This window comes from Conger conger, chromosome 7 (assembly GCF_963514075.1).
Source record: "Conger conger chromosome 7, fConCon1.1, whole genome shotgun sequence".
NCBI classification, from domain to species: domain Eukaryota; kingdom Metazoa; phylum Chordata; class Actinopteri; order Anguilliformes; family Congridae; genus Conger; species Conger conger.
Window position 1 is genome coordinate 47,996,497 of NC_083766.1, and position 24,749 is coordinate 48,021,245.

At 41.5% G+C, this 24,749-nt stretch overlaps 1 protein-coding gene and 1 long non-coding RNA gene across 2 annotated transcripts; one reads left to right on the forward strand and one right to left on the reverse strand.

Moving 5' to 3' along the window:
- Positions 1-34: 34 nt before the first annotated feature.
- vkorc1l1 (vitamin K epoxide reductase complex, subunit 1-like 1) lies at positions 35-12,734 on the reverse strand. The gene is made up of 3 exons (XM_061247843.1): positions 12,468-12,734; positions 7,926-8,035; positions 35-4,047 (listed from the first exon to the last, which is right to left on the reverse strand). Exons 1-3 carry the CDS (start codon positions 12,695-12,697, stop codon positions 3,821-3,823), a joined length of 567 nt encoding a protein of 188 aa, XP_061103827.1. The 5' UTR covers positions 12,698-12,734; the 3' UTR covers positions 35-3,820.
- A 3,838-nt stretch (positions 12,735-16,572) lies between these two features.
- LOC133132850 (uncharacterized) lies at positions 16,573-18,946 on the forward strand. Its single transcript, XR_009709177.1, has 2 exons — positions 16,573-18,008; positions 18,270-18,946. It is a non-coding gene; the product is annotated as an uncharacterized LOC133132850 (long non-coding RNA).
- The last annotated feature ends 5,803 nt before the right edge of the window (positions 18,947-24,749 follow it).

Below are 24,749 nucleotides of genomic sequence, written 5' to 3' on the forward strand. Positions count from 1 at the left end.
GTAAAGAGACAGTCAAGAATGAACGGAAGAATGGTGGCTTCAGAGGGAATGTTTTAATGGTAGACCATTTCCACACGACAATGACACGATTTTAATGTTCACCGTTGTCATCACAGGCAACATTTTTCATATACAGAACCTAATGGTGGATTTCATCAATTGGTTTTTCGTGTTTGTGTCATCCTACCCTTCATGTAACACTTTTCCATGTAAGAAAATACAGCATTTTGAACAACATATTTGGCAAATACAGAAGCAAAAACCTAAAAACAGTTTTCCTCCACAGAAACTGATTAAAATAAAATCTGACGCTGACACATGGACTCCCCAACCTCCAATCCTGTTCATTTCTAATAAAATAACCTATAGTGTTAAATCTACACAGCTAAAGGGCATAGTAATTTAACAATAGAAGCCCCTTATAACATTAGGAGAGAAATAAACTCTTTACTAGTCACAGTTGAGACAACAAAAAAGTTCAGTTTAAACATTCTTGGAGTTTGAGACAAAATATTGACAACATGATTACTAACTCTAAAAGCAAAAAAAAAAAAAAAAAAAACTTTACAGGAGCCACCGTTTTTTGAGACAGTTTGATGGTCTACTCTATAACGACATCCATTGTGAGCAAATTACGTGGTGCTGAGGGATTTTCGGTAATCAGATACACCTTACATGGGTAAGCAGGAATACCGGCGGCCATTTTCTGCTGCGTAAGGAGTGACTGCTCAGGCCCAGTCAGAGCAGAAGGCACATTCTGTGACATCACTGATGTGACCTGAAACACTTGCAGTAAAATGGATTCCTTTCTTGCAAAATAGTGATACTTCGTCCCATATTTCCACCACATATATAAATAAATACAAAATGTTGCTGTATTTATTAATTTCTTTCAACAGTATGACTTTGTCCTGGCGATTCCTACAGAAAATTTTGTTTCACATTTTGGTTTGTTTGCTTGAAAAAGAACCAATTAAACAATTTTGTACCATTTCCCACCGTTAAACCCATCACCTTTTCTGCAAGACAACCCAGAAAAAAAAAAGAACCTCATTGAAAAGCAGTAACCGTGTATTAACATTTACATTTCAACATTGACCTTAAAACCATAATGGTTCTTGTCCTTTTATCACAATCACAATTACACTGTTCCACAGTATTTGAGAAAATGCTCCTTAGCTATGCGTACCACCAGCCTTCTTGCTAACAATTTAATTGCTGCTATGCAAATAAAATAATGGCACAAATTGCTTGGGTGTCATCAATATCAAGAGTGCACTGTTGGCAACCAACTCACAAGATCCACCATACATATTTGTGTCAACTGTTTACTTTTTTTGTTGTTTTTTTTAGTATACTTTCTACAGTTTGTTTTTTCATTATGGAAATCCAGTTCAGGAATGATACGTCCCATTTACAGCACAGATAACATTTTAATGGAGAGTGATCATGAAATAGTAATGTGAAGTAATTTCTGATCTATGCCAATGTCATTTTTCTGAATTATAGCTTGCTAGCCCTATGTGCTTGGGAAAGCTTGTTTTCAAAACTCACAGGGGGCAAAACTCCATTGGGTAATAAAGCAGGATAGTGAAAGTTTACAGTTGTTGCCTCGGTACACAAGCCTAACACTCAGTTTGAGCTTTGAGTCAGTTGACTTTATATGTTTATTTAACTATGTCATGATCACAGTGTGTATATCGTTTGTGTGAAGCGAAAGCATTTCTTTCAAATCGTGCAGGATTAACTCTTCTGTAAAGTTGAAACGCTACATGGAAAACTACCATTCTTTCTTGCAACAACCTGCAGAGAAGCCCAGTTTTACCATGCCAAAGTACTCACTGAATAGCACCAGCTAGATACTGTACTCCGTTTATCAACATACATTACTCTCCAAATATGATCAACCAGCCCAGGGAAGGAGAGTGCATGTGTACATACACATGGACAAAAACGGACAAACCCACACCCCTGAACTAAATTTAACTTCACTGGAACATACACAATTTTAAAAACATTTGATAAGTTGTGGGTCCATAACTTTTGCCTCCATTTTACAGAATTTATGGGCAGTCACATATAGTTGTATTGGTATACATTGTGGGCAGCAATGCAGAGTACTGGATGAAGCACTGGATGGGAAAACTAGGTATACATCTTGGGCACTTTCTGGGTGTGCCTGTACGGCAGGTACTAAAATACGAACAAACAAATCAGTCGCAGAATGCGAAAGATTTAAAGCTGGCTAGAAGGGTGTTGGTGACAAAACGATGAAATGGGTTGTTGGGTGGTATACTAACTAGACCTTAGTACAGTGATGCACCCCAAATCCTGGAATCATATCTTGCCTGTTGCAGTGGCTACAGTGGTTAGCAACTCCATGGGGCAGCAGAACTGCCTCTGCCATCTCTTGGGGAGGTAGGGTTTCAGTCAGCAGGTTATCCTCACCATATAGCACACCAGCAAGTCCGTCTGCACCAACTGCAATGGCAGGACTGCCTTCCCCTGAACTAACAGGATGTTGGACCAATAGGACAAAATTACAACTGGTTATGACTGGTTATTTCAAATAGGGAGGAATAGGGTCAAATGAGGAAAATTATTAAGTCGCAGAAACTGTATCTTAAAGTGAACTTCAAATTGCCTTTTTTTTTTTTTTTTGGCCTTGGATTAACCATTCAATAAACCGTTGAATGTGGTAGGAATAGAATACTATGTAAATTACCAGATTTTTTTTCCCAGTAAGTCTACTTAACTTCAATAGGAAGTCATAGATTTGTACTTGCACACTATGACCCGTGTTCCTCTCCAGGTATGTCAGGAATGCTTTACACGAGTGTTTATTCCAAAGGAAAGGTGTCAAACTGGAAATTCCTCAACATCTGAAGTCTGAAGGAGGACTAAAACCAGCTCCACTGACTTCCGAGGGCAGCGGAGATTGGTCAGTGGGCATCATTCGTCCATACAATTCAAAATAGCATGCCGCGTTCCTTGCTTTTGATTGCAGAAATTAGGATGGTTGCACACCAACTGCAAATACATTCTGGTAATATTCATCCAGAGGAGGACTCAAACATCTGTATATTTTTTAAGTCTGTTTCAAAGACTAAAACACAATCTAGCTTGGAATATTGCTAAGCCGCTATTTACAAAATTGCAAAAAAAATACACATTCTCCCATATTTTATATTAGTGGTCCTCTTCACAACTTTCTGTAAACAAAAAAAATGTTTTATGGTGTTATTCCATTTGATCTCTTTTCAGGGAATCACAGTTGTGAATTATGAAATAACTTCATGATCATGCATTTTTTTTTTATCCCCATAATTCAGATCCTTTAGATTTACGTACAGCTGAGATCAACATGAACTCATTTTTTCCTATCCGTTTCAAGTATAAACCGTTCAAGTCCCATTCTCATCTTTTCAAATTTCCTTCTTCAAGGGCAGGATGTCCTCCAAAGTCCAACATCAGTGCTTGCTCATTTTATTCATTCTTGTTGGGTTTTTTTTTTGTTAGTTTTTTTCCAAAAACCCATCCCTTAGGAAATAATATTGGGGAACAAACCAGAAAAAGACAAAAGTAAAAGAAAAAATAAAAGTTAATTTTCTGTTTCTTTAAATCCTTCCTTTGTATGCATGGTACTTGTGATCTCTGTCCCCGAAGTGGTGCCATTTTTTATCGTTTTGATTTTTTTAAATCTGCAGAATAAACAATGTTTGGAAGCAAGGTCTCCTGATGGCGAGTCAAAAGTTCAGAGGTCACATTTCTTTTCTTTTTTTTTGTTGCTGTTGTTTTATTTTATTTTACCTCCTTTGTTTTAGTCTTGCTTAGCTTGGAGTTGCTGCTTCCAAGCTTCGTTCAAGTAAACCAGTCGCTTGTAGTTGAGGACAAACAGGATGAAGTTCAGTGCATACGTGGTGATGCAGACGATGCAGAAGTCCTTCAAGACGAAGTAGAGGATGTAGCCAAGGTACAGTGACCCCACAACGGACGCAATGGATGTGGTCATGAGGATGAGGGCTGCCATTGCGCTGACGGTCATTCCTGCAAAAGCACAGAGGTCAGCACGGTGTCCAACACAAAGAAAAGCGACACTGTACACCTACACGGTATCACCAGTGCCCAGAGCCATGCCATTAAACAAGGTTAAATGCAGCATTACGTCAGCTAAATATGGACAAGAAGTACCAATTTATCAATTTGTTTCATCGATTCTAATTTCGGACCTTTTCAAAATGTTTCGGATCAATTTTCCTCAAATAATTGCTTGAACCTTTCACGTCCCATGTTCCCTGTATTAAGGGTCGCCCCTCCTTAGAAAAACCCATTACAGGCCATAGTTCCATCACTTACCATACAGATTTATGTCCACCGACATGCCAGAAAAAAAAAAAAAGCTACAGCTATCAGGCCATAAGCCCTTTCTCACATCGGAATTACACGGCGCTTAATAATTGCATGTTTTGAAAACGTGTTTCACTTACTGGACTGCGCCGGTCTCGGGAGAGAGCGGGACCGTGAGACGGACCAGAACGCCTCACGCCACCGCTCGCCAGCGGCTCGTGTGACATTTACGCTTCAAGCTCATGAACACTCACGGGCGTCCATTACAAACGCGATTGCGAGCGTGCAGGGCGACATGGCCTGTGCTCGTCTGCCCTTTAAACGTCTGGGCTCGTCCTGCAGCAGCAGACTGAGAGAGAAGGGGTGTACAATGACTGTCAAGATGGACTCTGTTCCGTGTAGCAACGGGTCTATTGCCGTGCCTCAGACTATACCCTCCCTGTCTTTCACCATCTCGCTTCGCTTGAAAGGAGAAGCGCGACCTTTTTTTCTGAACCCGCCGGCGTGAAGAACTCCACAGCGTAACGCCGAGCCCCGTGTGAGTCGAGCTTAAAGGCCTGCCGTTCTAAAATAGGATGAGCCTTTGATGCTGTACTGGCTGTTCAAGGTGCTGAAATTTCACAAAGCGGAGGGCTGAACTCAGCAAAAATTCAAAATTCAAAAATTCTCAGCACACAGGCAAGCAGCCTGGACATTGGGTTAGCGATGATCTTATTGGCAGGCGGGGATTCCCAAGTCGTTCTGTAAAACGCTCTTGCAAGTTTTATTCAGAGACATGGAAATGTGAGCTTGGACACGGGCAATTTGTGCTGCAAATCTTGACACTACAAAACGAGAGATCACCGAGTCAGACAGTTAAGCTGTTTTCCGAGTGGCACTGCAGGGGAAGCCAAAGAGACGCCATCCCTTCATGCCTTCATGACTACTTCAGTGACTATCAAGGAAATGTTTCCTTCACTTCATTCTCTTCATTTCACATTTTGCATTTACATTTTCCCAAATTATGTTTTTATGACGCGGCTAATAAATGTCAAAGGCCTTTTGTTGCACACCAAGTCATTTTACAGATGAGGTTGAAGTCAACTAGCAGGGACAATGACCGGGAAGAGGAATGCACTTACTCCAGAAAAGCATCAATAAAAAAAAAAAGTAGGGATCTACTTCAAACAAAAGAAAATGTAACCATTAAAACAGTTCATGGGTGTCTCGGTGGCGCAGCCTGTAGAGCACTGACCGCATGCTCATTGCGAGCCGCGACGTTGGCGGTTCGAATCCGACCGTCCGACATTTGTCGCATGTCTTCCCCTCTCTCTCGCTCCCATTCTTCCTGTCTCTCTATACTATATACTGTCCAATAAAGCTGAAAAAAGGCCTAAAAAATATCTTAAAAAAAAAAACAAAACAAAAAAAAAACAGTTCATTGTAGGAAAAAATATATATTGCACAGTTATTGTTAGGCTGATCAGATGTCATTTTTCCCAGAAAAGACATATCCTTTTGGCACAGAAAATATCCACCCAGGCGGGATTTCCTAAAGGTTTGAAAAAAATGTCTGATTAGGTTTGCTCATCCCATAGAAATAAATACACTCAGTGAGCACTTTATTAGACTTATTTTTTAGACTGATTAGTCTTCTGCTGCTGTAGCCTATCCAGGTTTGATGTGTTGTGTGTTCAGCGATGCTCTTCTGCATACCACTGTTGTAATGCGTAGTTATTCACTTTACTGTCACCTTCCTGTCAGTCTGGCCCTTCTCCTCTGACCTCTCTCATTAACAAGGCATCTTGTTACAAACCACCCTGTCTGACACCAAAGTCAAAGTCACTGAGAAGTAATTTCTTCCCCATTCTGATATTTGGTCTGAAAAACAGCTAAAGCTCTTGACCACATCTGCATGCTTTTAAGCATTTAGGTGCTGTCACATGATTGGCTGATTAAATATTTGCATTAACAAGCTCGTGTACAGGTCTACCTAATAAACTGGTCACTGTATGTAGTGTATGTTCAAATAAAATACACTCAACATATTTCAATGAATATTTCACGCAATGCAATATTATATACATAAACAGCTTATAATAACAACAGTAACAGCTGACATGGGTGTCAGAGGTGAAATAACTTGTGTGCACATGTAAAGTCTGCATGCACAGAACTGACCGGAACCGCTACACATTATTATGGAATTCCAAAGATGAGGATGAGGGAATCTATCAGAAACCAAGTGGCAAGGCCAACACCCATACAGTCCTGCGATTCTTCTGAAAGGTTCTGGTACTAAGGGGCTTAGCCACATATTTTCTTCCATTTTGTTAAGTAGCATAAATTCTATTGCAGCTGCATTTAAAGGACCCCTGCTTGACTATCCACCCATGGTTCCTGTCGTTGTTGATAAAGTTACTCTCATGCCGTACTGAGCTAAAGCACTGGTTCAGCGGTGCACCCCATGATCTGGGAATTGAATCCTGACTGAGGTGGAGAGACCCTCAAGGCAATGTATAACCAGTCACAGAGCCACCCACCCTGAGACTCGAGGCCAACGCACAACAACAGCTTCCACAGTCACTATCAGATGCACAACAACAGCTTTCACAGTCACTATCAGATGCACAACAACAGCTTTCACAGTCACTATCAGATGCACAACAACAGCTTTCACAGTCACTATCAGATGCACAACAACAGCTTTCACAGTCACTATCAGATGCACAACAACAGCTTTCACAGTCACTATCAGATGCCCGCGGTCAGACTGTGGCAGCTGTGTAAAGCGCCCTATCTCAATGCGATTGATGCGCAGTTCGGCAGTAGAACTACAGAGTCAACATTAACGATAGCTGGCTGTATGCATTTTGGAGCACAAGTGCAGGAATACAATGTGGAACTGTAAACACTGCTGCTGTAATACTGCTGTAAATAATGTTGCAAATACTGTTGGTATTCCGATTTTAGGAAAAAAGAAAAGGAAAACTTGAGTTCTTTATGAGGTGTGAATTCATGTATTTTGTGTAGAAAAATCATGTTGTTATCAAGTTCCCAGATGGAACTTTTATATCTCTGGGTTCAGTACAGATGTGTGCTGCTGAAGAAACCAACAACGCCTGCCATTGCTTTACGTGGGCGAGGTTTAGAGATGGATGGATTTAGAGCTCTTTTTCTTCCAGTTAATTCTTGACTCTTACCACGTCTGTCCTGTTTTTGAGAAAGAATGCATACTTCAGAGGGGCTGTGTCAACATGCTAATCAGACTTCACATTTCTTTGGCCTGTTTCACCCCCACCCTCAAACCATGTAACAGGTTCACAAAGAAAAAGGAGTCTTGTTATATAATTATACAAACGCCTTTTTAAACATGGAATATCCATGTGAGGTCACAAGCCACACTGCACATGATTTCAGGACAGGGCCTTGCAGAAGACAAAAAAAACAAAAACATTCCAATTACACACCCAGTCTAGGATAGTCATGTTTACTCACCTGACAAGTACAACAACCCCATTACAATAATAAAAAGCAAAGTGAGTTTATAATGTGTAACTTGTTTGGAGGTATTCACTGCATCACAAATCAATACTTACCTAGTAACAGCTGAAACACATAAAAGAAAATTCCGTAGACACTGTTTGGCTGGTTCATTGCACTGTCTTTACCAAAGATGGAACCCAGCAGTCCAAATCCTCGACCCCACCTGCAAAAGACAGAAAGGACAGTGTGTTGAGAAATATATATGATAATATACTGAATGTATAAGAAATCAGAAATTGAATGTACTCTTTCCAAATAGAAACTAGTTTAAAAGATCATGACTTACATTGAAGATTTAACACAGAAGGAAAATGGCAAAATTAGTGCAACACATTTATAATTATGAGTGCAATATTGCATGAAAGCACATCTGCTATTAGCCTAAATGTAAGTTATGATTGTATTGTACAGGCCTAAACCGTGTAGTATAACACAGAAAAAAACTGAATGAATAAAACCTCAATTTTGCTGAGGCTGAGAGCAGCTATTTTCACCTTATCACAGGCCTTTCCATTTAGGACTTGAAAAATATGACACGTACAGCTCTGCTTCCAAATACTGACTGGATTTAACTCTTCATAAAAACAATAACTTTGGACAATTAATACATCCAATCTCAATTGGAGCGGTCATTCACGAACAAGCTAAGATAGGGGTTCCTTATTTGTTATCTTGGAAAATGTGAAGTAAAACCATCCACAGAGATCAAAGTTGCTTCTCATTGTCCCAAATTTGAATGAAGCAAATGTCCAGCCTTCTGTCAAACTCAGTCTCCTTGTTTGGGCTACGCAAATCTGCTTTAGCCTGCAGATTATTTGCAGCATAACTAAGATTGTTAAATTTGCAGACAGAACTGTGACACAACCTTCAGTCAGGTTTGAGGGCTTTGCTCTCTGGTACAGTAACACGCCGAGCCAAAGCAGAGCACCAGCACACTCTGTACTACATGCAAGTCAGAATCTGCAAGACTGACTTACATAAGTACAGAACAGGTACTGCATTATGGTACATTGGTGGCAAGAAGTAACAAAGAAGATGTCTGCACGCCTAATTGCTCCCAAAAGTGCCATATTTAAATGCAAATAATGCTTCAAACTGCATGACCTTTTCTGGTACAGTTATCAACTGCAACAGATTCAAGCAAAAGAATACAATGCATAGCACAGCACCATGTACCTTTCCATACCTCCAAAAAACACTGAATAAAACAATATCATAATGAGGGATTCAACCCTACTAGACAGAGTGAGCACTGCAAACAATGTGCATCAGTTCAAAACATTAAGTGTCACCCTAAACCACAGGTGTCAAACTCTGGTAGTGGTGTCTGCTGGTTTTCGGGGTGTTCTAAGCACCAGCAGTTCATTTAAGTAATCGATTTTGCTAAAGAATCCACACACCACCCACCTCTCAAGGCCATAATCCGCAGCTGAATGAAAGGACACCACAAACACCCACAGACACTGGGGCCCCTTGGGAATTTAGTTAGAATCCCCTACACTAAACGTTGAAATCCTTACTGTGCACACTTCCAGTGGTGTTGTAGCAAATGGATAAATCTAGCATCACAACTGGGCACTCTGGGAAAAGTTTCTAAAGATTTAATTGAAACCCCCCCCCCCCCCCCCCCCCCCGCCCCCAACACCACATGATGTGCACAAGGTCATTAATGCTCCTCAGACACCGTGAACACTGCATGCATTCCTATCAGATCTGGGTCACATACGTTACTCTTTTGGATTGAAATACTTATCTGTGCTCGATTGCTCTTGCCTGGTGTAACTGGCGTAACTCTACCAATACACCAGACAAGATCAGTAAAGCATAGAAAATATTTGAATCCAAAGAATTAAGCATTTGCCCAGGTCTGATGCCTATCACGGTGTTGATCTATAAATGTCACAGCTACATATTTCTCAAATATTTGGTAAAACTTAAAATTAAACAAACAGCATTATTTCAGTGCACGTTCCTGAAAAAGAATAGATGTTTAACTTGTTTCTCTTACACCATAAGCTATTCAGTTACTTCACTCCATCACTCATGAGAGTTTCTCCTGACACTTAAGCTATTAGTTTGGTTTCTAACAATGAATCAGCAAATGCCTTGAGAGTTTCAACGAAGCACTGGGCAGCATACAAATGGTGTCAAAGGCCATCCATTGGCACTCGATATTTAGCAAGAAAATATTTAATAAACATTACAAAGTATCGGGTATATGTATTTCTGAAAATATAGTTATGGGTAAGCAACAGGAAAAACTGATGATTTGGAAAATCAGATTTATATCACACTGCATCAATATGGCATGCATTCAGAGAGCCAATGTTTCTTCAGTCCTCAGTTCAGTTCTGATAATGACCTGTCAGTTTTTCAGCACTTCAAAAGCTTTCAATATGACCTTTGCATGTCCTGAGCCCCCAGGTATATGGAGAGTTAATCACAGTGATTTATAATGCAAAATATTTTTACCAGGTGTTCCAGATTTTCCCTGCACAGTTCAGTTCCCCACTCCCCAAATTTTCGTGCAAACCCCCATTTTGTGTAATGAATCTATATAGGATCACAAATTGTGGAAATAAGACTATTTATTTTTACCTACGATGCAAATCTGCCGTCACATGATAGCATTCACTGAGCAGAGGGTGCTTATGAAACCATTACCCTCATGGCCGTCATCATGACTCCCACCACATGTGCTCTTCCTCTTTCTCCTTCCCTAGGGTGTGAATGCCGATTGCAAAGTAAAAGAGCCTGCCGGGCATGCAGGCCAGGAGCAAGATCTCTCTGTCCCACAGAGTTTACTCAGCAAACCAATAGCAGGGCTAGGATTTGCCTCAGGAACTGCAGCACATGACTCCTGACCAATGAAAGAAACTAACCCTACACTTGAACTAGGAGCAAAACCCTCCATCAAAACATCTCTTATCAGCAAGCTGAGACATATTCAGGCACCTAATATGCAATATTCCAATTACCTTACACAAATAAGCATGACGAATGCTCAGCTATCCCCACAACATAAATATATGGAGAGGATAACTGGATTTTTTGTCTTACTCCAGCATATAGCTAACTTGTTATTGGTAAAATAGTATATCTCTCTTCTAATTTTCCAGATCTAAGACTATTAATCCAGGATGCAATTTAATTTAGGACTGGTCACTTTTCCAATCTTACAATTAGCTTTAGTTTAAAATATATATATTATTACCATATTCAAATACTCTGAATCAAGGGTTATTAAACTCGCTCCTTGGGGCCCAATTGTATGCTGGTTTTCATTCCTACTGTAATTGCAATCCCTGAACCGTAATAAACTGTTCATTGTTCTTAATTATATGTAGACTGTACTGAAAGACAATTTACCATCTTTGTAAGATTGTGTGAGAAATGGCTATGAATGCCATGAAGAAAATACTCCAATTCCATGCCTTTTAATTCAGTCAGATGAGATGTTTTCATTTTCTCTCATTTTTCCTGTATGTCAAATGATTCTTTCAGAAAGAACTTGTATTTTTAATTGATCCAATAATATGACTGTGGTCAATTGGTCACTGAATAAATAAATAAATAAACTATTTGTAAAATAAAATAAGATAATAAAATATGATGTAGTGCAAATGTCATTGAGGCAAGCCTACCTCTTATGTTGGATTAAGTGAAAGCCCCAGTGTAAAAACAACTGCTCTAAACTGTAGCTATAAAATTGTATTTAGCTGTCAATAAAGACAACAGAATATGGATACATGCTACTGCGAGCTAAATCATTTTTTGGGGAAAAGGCATGACATATAAGTCAAATGCGACATCTGGGTGTGTGCGTGTGTGTACACATGTAGCATACACTACGTGTCTAGCCATTCCAAATATTCGTATTAACTTAGCGACTCAACTGAACTCAAAATGCCAAAGCAATGACTGCATCCGATCAATGCGAATAGCACTAAAATAACGTCGATTGTATGTTGATGTATCCATCCGTTCTTAGTTACACACATGCCTCTAGTCTTTGAAATGACAACAAACACACTGTATTAATCCATTAATGCAGAACATGCCCGCATATCGGCTGGTTTATTGCTAGCTAGCTAGGTAGCTAACTTCACGCTATCTGGCTGTCAATCTATTCTCTCCAGCTAGCTAACCTAGCTCTAGCTAGGTACATTTAGCTAACGTTAGCTTGCGAAGTTAAAATGAACACACAGGGTTTGTGAAGTATCCACCAATCAATAACTCCTCTATTGCATCATTATAAACCAATATTATCATAATAACCTTATTTCAGCCTGGCCTTTGAACAATACCAGGCATTATGTAGGCTAGCTGGGTTGCTTGCTAGCTATTCTCCCCGACTAACCAGCTTGCTACAATAACTGAAACACAACAGTGAACTGAATTACATGTCTTGCATTGTACACTTTACATGACTAGCATAATGAGTGTAACACCAATTGGGTTAACACCAATATGAACCAAATAATTTTGACAGGGGAATGATGCCACCAGACACCGCCTCTCCCCAAATCTCATTCAGCCGCTCATCTGAACTCGCACTAGCAACAATCACCGCCGTTGTACTGAATTCAAATTACCTGGAGGAGAACACTTTAGAGCAACTCATTGAGTTGCTCACGTCGCACATAGCCTTGTAATTCGGGTCCCTCGCCTTTTCGCTTTCCACATGGAAGGCATAAAGTGACAGCAGGATGCCCAACAGGCAGACAAGCAGCCGGGCTATTCTTTCCCATCGAGGGGTGGACACTCTCAGGACGGGCGCCGCCATCTTTCTACGGCCTTGCTTGCACACGCAGCCGCCTACCATTGGGGCTCCGGGGAGCTGCGACGTGGAATAGCGTACAACGTGCCACACCGCCAGGGGCGTGTCACCCTGTTCGACTTTTCTTGTCTACTTGAGCTGACTAAGCCGTCTGTGAAACGCGGAGCAAGATAATACACTTTTTAAACTAGAGCTGGAACGGAGCCTACCGGTAATAGGCTGCCGGGCTCTGGAGCAGAGGTTGTGATTCAGGCCCACTACTTTAGAGGGAATATATGGATTAATCTGTAGCTTATGAACTCACAGAGCCCTTTAGTAGGACCATTTTTACTTTATTACACCTTATTACACTGATTAATGTGATTATCTAATCAGCAATTGTGTGGCAGCAGTGCAATGCATACAATCATGTAGATAGGGGTCAGGAGCTTCAGTTAATGTTTACATCAACCATCAGAACACTGAAAAAATGTGATCTAAGTGACCGTATAATGATTGCTGGTGGTTTGAGTAACTCAGAAACTGCTGATCTCCTGGGATTTTCACACACACTAGTCTCTATAGTTTGCAAAGAATGGTGGAAAAAAAAGAAGTGAGCAGCAGTTCTGCTGACAGAACTTGTTAATGAGGAGAATGGCCAGACTGGTCAAAGCTGACGGGAAGGTGACAGTAATGCAAATTACCACACATTACAACAGTGGTATGCAGAAGAGCATCTCTGAACACACAACACATCATAACTCTAATTGGATTCTACAGCAGTAGAAGCCTAAAAAATAAGTCTAATAAATACCTAATAAAGTGCTCGGTGAGTGTATATTGATTTAATGTAGCCACATAGCATTTTTTTCTTCTTCTTCTTCTTCTTCTTCTTCTTCTTCTAATAATAATAATAATAATAATAATAATAATAATAATAATAATAATAATAATAATAATAATATATCCCATAATAACACAAGTAACATTAGTCCTGTTAACCCATACTTCATCAATGAAACAAGTTTTCACCATTTTAAAAGCAGCACAGTGTACAAGGAGAAGTCAAGTCAAACCCTGTCAGCAGCGGATTAGTTGCCCTGACATAAGCTTTGTATTTTATTTCATATTTTAGTCACATGTGCCTTATGTTAGCAAAGTGACCAAAGTTTCAATATGTGACTTTCATTTAACACTTTAGCAACAACCTACCCAGATGTGGCATGTTCTACCAACTTAATAGACTCATTTTGTGTGGCCAATCCTACAGGCAATTAAACATTGCAAAACACCAATGAACCAATATAACTACTCATATTTTCATGTGCATGTATACTTTTTAGCCGGATACTGCACTGTTTATCTAATAACATTATTTAGTTACAATACTTTTACCAAGTTGATTATTGATTTAATACATTTCTAATAACCTTTTTGCAGAATTGGATGTTAGGTTGTGGCTACTGGAACGCAAACAAAAACATGTGGGTTGTTTCTGACTCAAAGGTTCATTTGACTGAAAAACAGTGTGTGAAATTGTCAGCCTCAGGATTAATATCTGGACGTGTTCCACATTTAAAAGTGAATGTAAAATAAATAAATACATCTTCAAGCATACTAGACCCATGTGATTATTGTGGAACCCAAGTTCCACAATGAGAAATTGATAAGCAATCAATACCTCAAATAATCCTCCTTTTATTCTATGCGTAACATATTTGAATAATTTGAGGGATGGTTAATCTTAAAACCTGTCATAGTACACCAAAATATATTAGTCATCCCAAGAATTCAGTTCAATGGTATGACCTGAGTGAGAATAAACTCTGTATTGGCCAGAGTAGGTGTGTACTTGTGGTGTATCCAGATGCGAGAGGTAAGACTAGTTAAACGCTTCAGAAGCATTATGGAGCGATACTACTGCAATACCACTAGATGGCAATGCAGGTTTGACCGATTGGCTGATAATTCCAGCATTACACTATGGCAGTTATTTAGCGGATGCTTTAATTCAGAGCGACTTACAGTTGATTAAATTAAGCAGCGGACAATCTCCATTGGAGCAATGTAGATTTAAGGGCCCAACAGCTGTGCAGATCTTATCATAGATGCACTGAGGGATTGAACCACCAACCTTCTGCATCCTAGTCCTGTACATGTCTTTACCACACTTTATTACATCAAAGTCTTCATAAAAAATAATACATATTTGCCATGTAGATAGAATAATAACTATAAAGAATAATAACCAAATATTCTTTGAAATGAACACTATAGACAACCACTCTTCTTTTAAGAGTAAAAGCCCCATCTTGTGGTAGCAAAGAAACAGCCTTTCCTGACATGGTACAGGTATGCTTTGTTTTGTGTGTGTGTGTGTGTGTGTGTGTGTGTGTGTGTGTGTGTGTGTGTGTGTGTGTGTGTGTGTGTGTGTGTGTGTGCTTTGTTTGTTTGTTTGTTTGTTTTTTGCAGTTGGAATCAAATGGCTTTTTTATTTATTTTAGTTTTCCCATTGAGATGGTTATCTCTTTTACAAGGGAGCCCTGCAAAGCATGTGTTTAACATTATTGCATTTGAAGTAACTGTAATGCATGTTCTGCCTGTAGTTGCTCTGTACAGTGATTTCCAGACATGGCATTGAAAGGCCCTTGCTGTCTAATGTGGGAGCAACGTACTGCATTCCCTTTCCTCTGGCCACTACCTCTACCATTTGAAAACTCACAATGAGGACAGCCTTTAAGCAGGGATATGCTTCACGACAGTTGCCTCTTGAAAACGATATAATTTCCAGATAAAACAACCGTCCGCTGTCATGTTGTCATGGTGAAAAACAAAGCAAAATAATGTAATGCGTTGCTTTTGAGTTTTAGGCTAGCATTTATACAAGACAAAACACACGAATACATTGGTCTTTAATTCATCAATCCGGTTCAACCCATTATCTGTGCCGACGCAATTCACCCATCCATACTTTATACATGTCCGTGTATCTAGGCAGCCTTCTGCTGAAAACGACCCCCGAATGTACAGTCACATTTCACCCTGTTTCCAGCTAATCAAAAACCGAGCATGTGACTTTAAGGAGTGGCTAGTATTTGTTTACATACAGTGAAAGCTGAGACTTCTTTTAGGCGAGTATTGTTGTTTTACTTCTGAAAACATGGCAACAGAAATTGAGACTTTAGCAACTTTCGAAGAGCAACACTATGATCAGTATGAGTTCTACAATATGGATGAATACTCGTGTCATGCACGAGGGAAAGGAAGAACAAAAAGGGAGATTGAACTGAACACCAATCGCCATTGCCCTGCTGGACACGAACGGAAAATTGCTGAAAAATATCATAACAGCGAGGTGAAACGCAGAAGAACAAAAAGTTCTTCTTCGTAATGGAGACCTCACAGGTAATATAAAATAAAAAGGGGTGGGCGACGTAGCAGGAGAGCAAAGTACGCACATATTTTCTAGAACATTTTGTTCTAAAACTGTTGAGGCAACATGTATCTTAGGTTCACTACTGTTACGCAATTCCATGACTGTCTAATCAGCTGGGCGCCATTCAGCTGCCATTAACTCGTTTCTATTTATGGATATCACAATTGTACCTTTTTACTACTAGCTTTACTTGTATCCTATTTACATATTTGAAGATTAACCATGATGCAACAACAGGCTACAAGTTAATGTATATTGCCTTATTCTGGGTTATGTGATCATATGCGTAAATATGACGGAGGAAGAAGGTATCGTGTAAAATCTTTAGTTGTTTTGCTGTAGAGGCACTATGGGTATGCTCTAAACCAATAGTACTACAGTTATTATTCAGGAGTCAGGACAAGTTTGAATGTCGAAGTAAGATGTTGTACATGTTTTATTAGCTAAAACAGTCACAAAATATGGCTAATTCGAAATTGCTACTGTATTTTTTTCCTTTAGTGTTGATGTTTGCATAATGGAATCACGGACTGAAGAGATGATCGTGCTGTACCCCTTTGAGTGTGGGCCAACTACTTGGGTTTCCTGGCCCAAGAGTGGAGCTTGGAGGCTGTGAAGCTTGAATATGGCATTGAACCCTGTTCCTGAGAAAATGTCCTACTCGTATTCCACTTTATGTGACTGTATGTGACCTGCGATGGGCAGGTGTCACAAAGGTGTACAAGAATAGGCAATATGCATGGGTGTCAGTTAATCTAGCAATCATACTACCTTAAATATAGTAGTTTCTGAAAAGGTAAAATGAATTGTCATTGAATAAATTAATAAATAAATTGATGGGAACTTAATATTTTGGTTTGTTTTGAAATATAACAGGATGACACATTCTGGACGCGTCACTGAATGCTGAATGCCAACCCCCCAACTGACACCGCTGCCTTGTTCCAAATCGCATCTTTTAAAATTGTACAGTGGGCAGAGACTGGGCAAAAGCTGGTGTTTCATTATTACCCTTTAAGTGCTTTTTTGTTAAGTCCATGTCACTGCAGCTTCAATTATTAACAGTGTATACATTACCAGGGGAAATAAAACCTGAAAATCTGAGATTCTAAGGCGTGGCTGTCTTTGCAGATGCAGCTGCCTCTGTCAAATACTTTTCTTCTACTTTGCTAAATTGAAGAAGCTGTATACCTACGCCCTGATGAAGCCCATTGGCTAATGAAATGGGCAAACACCTCCAGTCCCAAAAAGCAAAAAACCAATGTCTCTGACAATTTTTTTCTTCTTATATGTCAGCCTCAAAATGGCTACTGTGACTGTCATTGGCGCAACTCTGGTCCTCATGTTGACAAAAGTCAATCACTGATTCCAGTAAAAAGCCTAGAATCTAGACTAGATACTGAAAGCTCTATTATACCTGCACTAAGGAAGTGATTGAATGCATCTGATTAATGAGAAGCAACTGAGAAGTCAAATGTATGGAACATTAAAATTTTTAAATCTATATATGCACATGTATTTTGTTAAAAAATGAAGAAAAAGTAAAAGTATGCATGTGTGTCATTTACAGTATGTTAGAATTCAGATTTGCAGAATCATTGTTCTCGTGTGTGCTGCTTTTCAACATTTTTCTTGTCCCTTTGTCATGGATCCTTATGTCAATGCTTACTTTGTCATATGCAATGAAATAACAGAAACGACAATATGCCGGGGGGAAAATGTAAAATTTATTTCCAAATATCAATAACACTTTCATCAAGAACTTTCACTGTTTGTGGCTTTTACTTCCTCTGCAGAATGAACATCAATTAGACTTTTTGGAAAATAGTAACATATAATGATCACAAATGAAGAATAGCAAGTTATGGCTCTGAAAAGAAACAGGAAGAGACAGAAGAGGACACTGGCGATCATTATGTGATCTAGATCCTATGAACTACTGTAAGTACAAGACATAACCTGAGTAACACAGTGGTAGCATGCACAAGCCTACTGTATATGGCCTGTATGCTTGTTAAGCAAATGTCTGATCTAGTCATTACGTGGCTGGATAGAATCACATGAGATGAAGCTGTCACTGACCTTGCTTTTGATCATATTTGGAAGCTTGGCTCTGGAAGCCCCAGGCACTCCATTTGTTTCTGATACATCTCAAAATCAGCCTGACTTCTTTGTTCTTCCTGTAAAACCATTTTTTGACAGAGCCATGTAATATCAGGATGAATGCCTGTAGAGCTAGCAAGAGACTGTGGAATATGAGTCAGAGAGACAGAGTCAAAATGGAGTTTGGAGAACTTCGATGGTGGAGAAATCTCCAGCCTTCTGGGTTGAAAGCCTACCCTGGATCAGGTAGGCCTACAACTTGTTGCCTGTCTCCTCCACTGGATTATCTCCATTCACCTGCTGCCTGGGCTACCTATGTTCCCTGAGGAGGAGAGGGAGGTGGAGGTGCCGGCGGCTCAGCTCCTCTTTTGGCGGGCCCGTCAACCTGGAAGAGGGCCTGAACCACACTTTTAAAAAGCGTCACTGAAATGCGGAGGTTCACCGACCACCGCCGGGGCCCTGCCCGCACTACACTGTCAGCCAGAAGGTCTGGCTGTCTTCCAGGGACATTCCCCTCCACTCCACCTGCCCCAAGCTTACCGCCAGATTCATTGGCCCCTTCACCATCACCCGTGTTCTCACCCCTTCTGCAGTCAGACTTTGCCTCCACTCCCCACCCGTCTCATCAAAGTTCCTGGAGGAGTGGGAGGGGTACAGGCCCGAGGAAAACTTGTGGGTGCCTAAACACCACATCCAAGTGCCACCAGAATCATCCACAAAGAAATCTGAGATAAAAATATAAATATATTTGTATAAATATACAATTCATCCAGTTACAGAGAGTCATGTTTATTGCATGTTTACTATTTAATCCCACCAAAATAGAAAATGAAAAACGTATCAAGATGAAAAAAAGGTTAGCCTGTTTTTAAGAGATGTCAAACACTGAATGGGGTCAAATTTACCCAAACATAATAGAAGGGTTAAAGGAATACTATGCAGGATTTTCACCAGCGTAGTATTATAAAACAAATGTGCTCAGTCATTACTACGATACATTGGCAACCTGTGTCTTAATTTACAAACCGGAAATATGTTGGCCGGACGTGCAATAAAAGTGAGCTAAGAAAAAAAACTAAAGAATGTGTTTATTCACACAACTTCTGAATTGTATATTTTTGTTCTTATATTGGAGCATGAGAAATTTTTGAGAATTTTTTTTGAGAAATGGTATCAAGGATTGTTAGAATATGCCTTTTATTGTCTGAGTCTGTGGCAAGGTGAGGGTTGTAAGCCATGAGGGGGAGGCTGGAGTTTTATTGCCCTGCTTTGCAAATAAGAGGCAGATAAATATTTAAACTGGTGTTCTCGCTAGTGGAGTCTTTTTAACAATCTGGCATTGCCGTTTTGCGGTTATATTACCACAAGGGGGGCAAAGTTAAAAGGGTTAAAGTCATTCAGCAGTCTTTCAAGTCTTTCAAAAGCTTTTTATATGTGCTTTATAGTCAGAAAAATGGTATGGTTTTTCCAGTGTTTTTTTTTTGTGTGAAATGCTGATGTTATCAGGTCATACTTACGGGGCGACATGGCTCAGGCAGTAAGAGCAGTCGTCAGGCAGTCGGAGGGTTGCCAGTTCGATCCCCTGCCCGGGCTGTGTCGAAGTGTCCCTGAGCAAGACACCTAACCCCCAAATGCTCCTGACAAGCTGGTTGGGGCCTTGCATGGCAGCCAATCGCCGTCGGTGTGTGAGTGTGTGTATGAATGGGTGAATGGAGAAGCATCAATTGTACAGCGCTTTGGATAAAAGGCTGTGTAAATGCTTGCCATTTACCATTTAATCACCTGATAAAATTCTAACTTCAGCTTCCAAATATATTGAAATTGTGCTGGCATGAGTGTATGCCAAGGAGTTCATATAAATTTCAAGTAAAAAAATCTTAAAGAAAGATCAACACAAAATAATTACTTACGTAAAGCATCAAAGGTGTTGTTTGAAAACAGCATAGTATGAACAGGATAATGACACTTTCCATTCCTGCAATTGAAAATGAGCCACCTTAGTAATGGTAAAAAGTAATGAGGATGGTTGCCTTTTCCAAAGTTGTGTGAATGATCTAAAGCTGCTTACATCATGAGGCTATGACCCCGACGGCGAACGTCCATGATCCTACGGACCATGTAGGCTTCTCCTCCATTGATGAGCCGGGGGGGGTGGGGGGGGTTCAGGGGTGGGTAATAGCTGGTTTGGTTTTGGAAGGTGGGGTGAATCCGGTGCATGGTGGGAGGGAGTCTGAAACAATTAACATGCAGAAAGCCTTCGAAAAGGGTGCAGTGAATTGGGGACCTCTATCGGTGACAATGTCGGAAGGAATACCGTGTAGACAAATGACAAGCTGGGTGAGTAAACTAGCTGTTTCCTTGGCCGACGGGGGTTTGGTGAGGCAAACAAAGTGCACGGCTTTAGAAAATCTATCAACTATGGGGAGTATGGTGGTAAAAGTGTTGGAAGGAGGTAACCCAGTGACAAAATCTAGTGCTATGTGTGACACCAGAGACAGTGATGGATAGGCAGAGGTTGTAATACACTTGACGGGGGAGAGTGAGACGGCAGACCGAGCAGGAAGCGATAAAGTCCAACACGTCTTTCTTCAAGCCCGACCACCAGAATTTCCTCTGGATGAAGGTGGTTGGGCATGAGACCCTGGGATGGCAGGAGAGGAGAGAAGAGTGTTCCCATTGTATGACCTTTGATCAGGCACCCAGAGGCACGTAAAGACGATTGTTCGGGCAGTTACTGGGACTCGCCTTGCCATTCTGGGCATTGGGAACAATGTCCTCGATCTCAAGCCGAACAGCATTAACGAAGTAGTTGGAAGGTAGTATGGTGTCAGGAGTTTTGTCTCAGCTGGAGGGTTTTTTGTCTATGTTTTTGTGGTCTGTCCACACCAGAAATTGGACTTGAGCTCCCTCCAGCCAGTGTCTCCACTACTCTAGGGCCAACTTCACCACCAGAAGTTCCCGGTTGCCGATGTCGTAGTTTTCTTCTGTGGGAGACAGGCAGCGGGAGAAGAATGCACAGGGATGAATCTTGTTGTCTTTGATGGGGCATTGTGACAGGAGATCCCCTACCCCAATGTTAGATGCGTCCACCTCGACTAAACAACAGCCTGGTCCAGGTGGATGAGGATAGGGGCTGTAGTGAAGAGGTCCTTGAGTGAGAGGAATGCCTGGTTGGCCTTATCGTTTACAGAGGAAGACACTCTTGCTGGAGCTGAGGGCAGAGGCGATAGTGCTGTAGTTATGGATGAATTGGCGGTAAAAGTTTGCGAACCCCAAGAAGCGTTGTAGATCCTTGCGACTAGTAGGCTGTGGCCACTCGACCACGGCAGTGACCTTACGGATGTTGCCCGCCGATATTATGTAACCAAGGAATTATGTGGTGGAACAGTGAAAGACACACTTCCCAGGCTTGACAAACAGACGATTCTCCAAAAGATGTTTAAGGACCTTGCGAACACGTGTGATGTGTTCCTCCCTGGTCTTAGAATGGATTAGAATGTCATCTAAGCAGACAAGAACAAATTTGTTTATCATGTCTCCCAGCACATCATTAATTAAAAATGGCTGGAGCATTAGTGAGCCTGAACGGCATCACCAGATATTCACAATGGCCAGTAGGGGGTGTTAAACGCCATTTTCCACTCATCCCCCTCACGGATATGCACCAGGTAGTAGGCATTGCAAAAATCCAGTTTTGTGAAGATGGTAGCCTCCTGCAGTAATTCAAATGCTGAGGCCATGAGGGGGGAGAGGGTAACGATTCTTGACGGTGATGTCGTTGAAGGCTCAGTAGTCAATACATGGACGCAGGGTCTTTCTTGCCCACAAAGAAGAAGCCTGCTCCAGCAGGAGAAGATGAGGGACAAATGATCCCTGCAGCCAGGGACTCACCGTGGTATTTCTCCATTGTCCCGGTCTCGGGATGGGACAGGGAGAAGGAGGGGGTGGTTCCCGGAAGGAGGTTACTGGCACAGTCGTAGGGCCAGTGAGGAGGTAGGGAGGTAGCTCAGGACTTACAGAAGACCTCTTTCAGGTCCATGTACTTGGAAGGGATCTCTTTCAGATCCGGCACTTTCTTGGGATTACTTCTCCGAACAGGGGTGTGGGCTTGGCGAAGGCAATGAGCTAAACAGAATGGGCTCCAGCCCAAAATCTCATGCCTTTCCCAGTCCATTTCCAGGTTGTGCTTGACCAGCTATGGGTGACCCAGGATGATAGGGGAATGTGGGGAATCTATGATATGGAGCACCAGCTGCTCTTGATGGTTTCCAGAGGTTAGCAGTTTTAAGGGAATGCCTGTGTGGGTGATGTTAGCAAGTCTCTGTCCGCTGAGTGAATTGGCCACCAGGGAGTGTAACATCTTGGTAAGTGGGACACCCCACCTGGCAGCCACACCGGCATCCAGAAAACCAGCTTCAGCTCTGGAATCGACCAGGGCGGATATCTTCCTCGTCTTTCCCTCCTAGGAGATGGTAGCGGGAAGACAGGTGCGGTGTTTGGATAGATGCGTAACACTTCAATTGGAGTCACGCCCACTAGTGCTCCCTCGCTGACTAGTGGGCGCTAGCTTTTCTCAGGCATGCGGAGACGAAGCGTCCAATCCATTGCCGGTCTCTCATCCTTCTCTCTGTCAGGGTTGGGAGGTCGCACCGGGTGTGGCCACCAGGGGCTTATTATTATTTTCACCTGGCCCTCATTAGTGCCAGGGGAGCCTACCTCCGGTGGGTATTTAAAGCGCTTGCTGGCATTCCGTCGGCACTTTGGTATTCACTGTGCGCTCTGATACCAAGCCGGTATGCACGCGGTAAGACTCTAGCTGTTATGAGTCAGGTATCGTGCAAGTTCTGGTTTTACGGTCTGATTTAAAAGAAAGAAATAAGAAAGGAAATATATTGGGTAAGGAGGACGCTCAGCTAGTTGGTGCTGTGTGCACGGCTGACGCCTTCTGTAAGGTTTTGTTTTGTTTTCTTTTCAGCTCGTGTGAGCTTGCGGGTGAGGGACGTTGTCCCCGGTATTTGTATTTTTGGTTTGTGTTTTTCCTGAGCTGCGACTCAAGGTTCTTTGTTTTCTCGCCTAGTCTTTTATACTAGGTTGTTATTTTATTTTGTCCCCGGTCTGGGGTTTTGCGGTGCTCAGTTTTAGCACTCCTTTTCGTTGGGTTGTTCGCCCTGGTTTTCAAGGGTTGTTTTATTTTCTGGTAGCCGGTTTTTTAGGGCTGTTCCTTTTATTTTGGTCGGAGTTGTCTCCAGACCTTTTCTGTTTCATTTTACCTTCCGGAATTTTGTGGCGAACACGTTCGCGTGTTCGCTTTTAAGGGATTACCCTTAGTCGCTCTTGGCTCTCCGCCAGTCCCCGACCCTACACTCTCCCTCTCCTCCCTGGTCAGTCATGCATGATCCACCCTCATAGTCTCCACCTCTGTGTTCTGGACTGGTCTGCTGGGTCCATGGTGGTCAGAACGTACTGTTATGTACAGTACTGAGGACCCAAAAGCAGACCAGAGGATATTCCAAAAACATTGTCTTTTATTCAGTCCCAGTTCACAGTCAAGAGATCAAGCGACAACAGCCAAAACAAAAAGCAAAGAAACATTGAAAAACAAGCAGGAGACGATATCCAGGAAATCAGAAAACAGAGGTACAAAAGGGCTAAGGCAAAAATCAAAGTTGAAGTCGTAGCAAATAATCAAAGAACAAATAATCAGAAGGGCAGACAAAACAAGAGGGCAAAGCAAACTTGACAACAAGGCAAAGGGTTGTCATAATGAATCTCAATAAAACAGGCGTACAGGCATCTCGGCTCTGAATTATGATCAACGTTCTGACATGAAACACTGTGGAGACTAAGGTTTAAATACATGAGGGACGGTGACAACCTAAGCGGGGCTCGGTGGGCTAAACAAATAGACAATAGGTGGGAAACATAAGAGGGTAATAATACAATAACAAGGTGTAAGACGGAAATTATTAATAATTAAAAAATTATTATCTGGCATTATCACTCAGGGCTGGTCAGCTTGCTGGCTTCCTCTGGTATTGGGGAATATGTGGTTGTAAAGTAATTTAACCCTGGAGCATGCACCATTAACCCCCACTATCTCCGCACCCATACGGGCAGGAGCCTGTGGGGGAAGACTCAGGCCTCCAGCCGTAAAACTCGTTATGACAGGGCAACATTCTTTACGGCACAGAGAGGTTTGGAGGAAATACTTCCTGCTAGGCCCTGGCCTTCTCCTGAACTCTCCCTCTTTACTCAGTCACTAAATGATGTGTACAGCACTGGATGTTTCATGACAAAGTCAGTTTAGATAATATTCATGTTTGGTATTATTCTGATTGTTTCAGTGCGACTGGTGCAATGGTTTTATTTCTGCAACAGCAAACCCTGGACATCATAACCAACCAGGAGCCAGAGAAAAACTGTGTGGAGCTCTGCCCCAGTGAAAGCCATGTGCCTCAACCCCCCTGCGTTTCCTGGGGAGGCGTGGCTCCAAATTACAGATGGGTGACCCATTTTTAGGGTTAACATCAAAGGCCAGATTTTGGATTTAAGGACAGTAAACTAAGCAATCTGGGAGAA